General features: G+C 42.5%; 1 protein-coding gene across 1 annotated transcript in view; it reads right to left on the reverse strand.

Moving 5' to 3' along the window:
• LOC101860764 (high affinity cAMP-specific and IBMX-insensitive 3',5'-cyclic phosphodiesterase 8B) overlaps nucleotides 1–2,412 on the reverse strand; it is a gene marked incomplete at its 5' end in the record, with an annotated part of 121,319 nt that overhangs the window by 14,468 nt on the left and 104,439 nt on the right. Inside the window, 1 exon segment of the mRNA XM_013086826.2 lies at nucleotides 380–459. Within this exon segment, the coding sequence (XP_012942280.1) occupies nucleotides 380–459 (80 nt within the window).

Here is a 2,412-nt window from a genome sequence, read left to right on the forward strand (position 1 = left end):
TGGCTGAGTGAACTATCTTGTTATGTACAATCTTTGGCTGAGTGAACTATCTTTGGCTGAGTGAACTATCATGTTACGTAGGATCTTTGAATGAGTGAACTATCTTGTTACGTGCAATCTTTGGAGGAAGGAACTATCATGTTACGTACAATCTTTGGAGGAATGAACTATCATGTTACGTACAATCTTTGAAGGAATGAACTATCACGTTACGTACAATCTTTGGAGGAATGAACTATCACGTTACGTACAATCTCTGGAGGAATGAACTATCACGTTACGTACAATCTCTGGAGGAATGAACTATCACGTTACGTACAATCTGTGGAGGAATGAACCATCATGATACGTAGGATCTATGGCGGCGAGCAGGCCTTACCTTAGTGATGGGCGCCTCTATGGTCATGGAGTGGGCCCTCACGACTGACTCTCTTCTCCTGGGAAACGACATCATGCTGCCTGGGAAGGGAACAGGTCATTCATTATTAATCAATATCCCCCCCCCCCCCACCCGCCCGGGCGGTGCCACTGACTGAAGTGTCTTTAGGCCATTCCCAAAAGGGGGAGGGGGGGGGCATTGATATCTCGAGATCTAGAGCACAGTAGAATTGTAAATTGGCTGATCTAACAATGTCATGCTCACAACTGTGCCTGAACTACAACAGGGAACAGCTGCTTTTTCTTTCCTGATCATTACTATCCTCATTTTCCTCTACTTCTTTTGTATGTTTGTCATTCTCTTGTAAACTGCTATTCCCTGGGTGCCTATATAGTAGAAGCAGACTTTGTGCTGTTGAAGCTAGAGAGGTGAGCAGAGTAAGTCTGATTCCCCGTTTGGACTTCTCTGTTGACGCCCACCCCTTGGCGCTCATATGACCTTATGCAGTTGTGAGTGTCGTAAAACCTCTACTAAAACTATTAATCAATGTTAATTCAATACTAATTAATGTCAGTTAATGTTAACATGTTAAAGTTTTACACTTCTATTGACACATTTGAAGTCTTTCAGGTGGTGTTGTGAACGTAGGGTTAACCCCTTCATTGTTTTTAGTTTAGTTTAGTAGAGGTTTTACGGCGCTCGCAACTGCATAAGGTCATATGAGCGCCAGAAGATTAGAGGTGTTACAAGAGAGTAACAAATATAAAAAAGAAGAAGGTGAAAAGAAGATAAGGACGATAGATATTTGATAGGAAAGAAGGGTCAAACCACACCAAAGCACCCGCAAACCACCCACCCTTCACTGATATCAATATGTTTCCCTCAACGTTCGTAGAGCCAGACATTAAAATTAAAAAAAAAAAGTTTATTTAAGAGACACTCAAACAGAACCCATAGTCTTAAGAATAAGTAACTGAAAAGGCGTAATCACACTCTCTTCTTTAAAAAAGTAGAAAAAGTGACAGAGAACCAGCTTTAGTTTAGTTATAGTAAGGTTTTACGGAGGGTGTGGTGGCGGAGCGGTTAGTGCGCTCGTCTCCGAAGCGGAAAGTCCGGGTTCGAGCCTCGGTTCGGACACAGATTTTTTTTGCCCCCTCCTGCCCACCCAGCGGTAATGAGTACCTGACTTGAGTTGGGGAAGTAAAGGCGGCGTGGAAAGGAACTGGCCACCCTACCACAATATGCCGAAGGCCCAGGAAGTTGTCTCACTAACAAGGCAATCTCCAATGTCCGGATCGCATGCGGGAACAACTTTTTAAGGTTTTACAACTCTCGCAACAGCATTAGGCCATATGAGCGCCATCGCCAAGGGGTGGATGTCAACAGAGAAGTCTTTACAGGGAATCAGACTTACTCTACTCACCTCTCTAGCTTCAACAGCACTAAGTCTGCTTCGACTATCGAGGCACCCCGGAAATAGCGGGTCACAAGAGAGTGACAAACATACAAAAGAAGTAGAGGAAAATGACAATAGTAAGGATTAAGAAAGAAAAAGCAGCAGTTCCCTGTTGTAGATCAAGCACAGTTATGAGGGTGACATGAGTCAGCCCATTTACAATTCTACTGTGCTTGAACGAGAAATGTTCCCCCTTTGGGAATGGCCTAAAGACACTACAGTCAGTGGCACTGCCCCGGGCCGTGGGTCACAAGAGAGTGACAAACATACCAAAGAAGTAAGGGAATAATGGTGATAGTAAAGATTCAAATCTTGAAAACCTACAACACAGTTCACCCATGACGGAGTGACCGTAATAACAAGACTAACGGGTACAAGTTCAAAAACACATTAAAACAAACAGACACACAAGCAAATAAAAAATACAATGTATCATTATACTTCAAAGACAGGAATGCATCAGCACCACAAACTGACGAAAGTGTAGTGAAAGAACATAAAGATTCTCATTCTATCTGCAATGATAATTATAATTCTTTATTAAAAACATAAATAATTACACACACACACACACACA

The sequence above is a fragment of the Aplysia californica genome, unplaced genomic scaffold (genome assembly GCF_000002075.1).
Source record: "Aplysia californica isolate F4 #8 unplaced genomic scaffold, AplCal3.0 scaffold00509, whole genome shotgun sequence".
Classification (NCBI taxonomy): Eukaryota; Metazoa; Mollusca; class Gastropoda; order Aplysiida; family Aplysiidae; genus Aplysia; species Aplysia californica.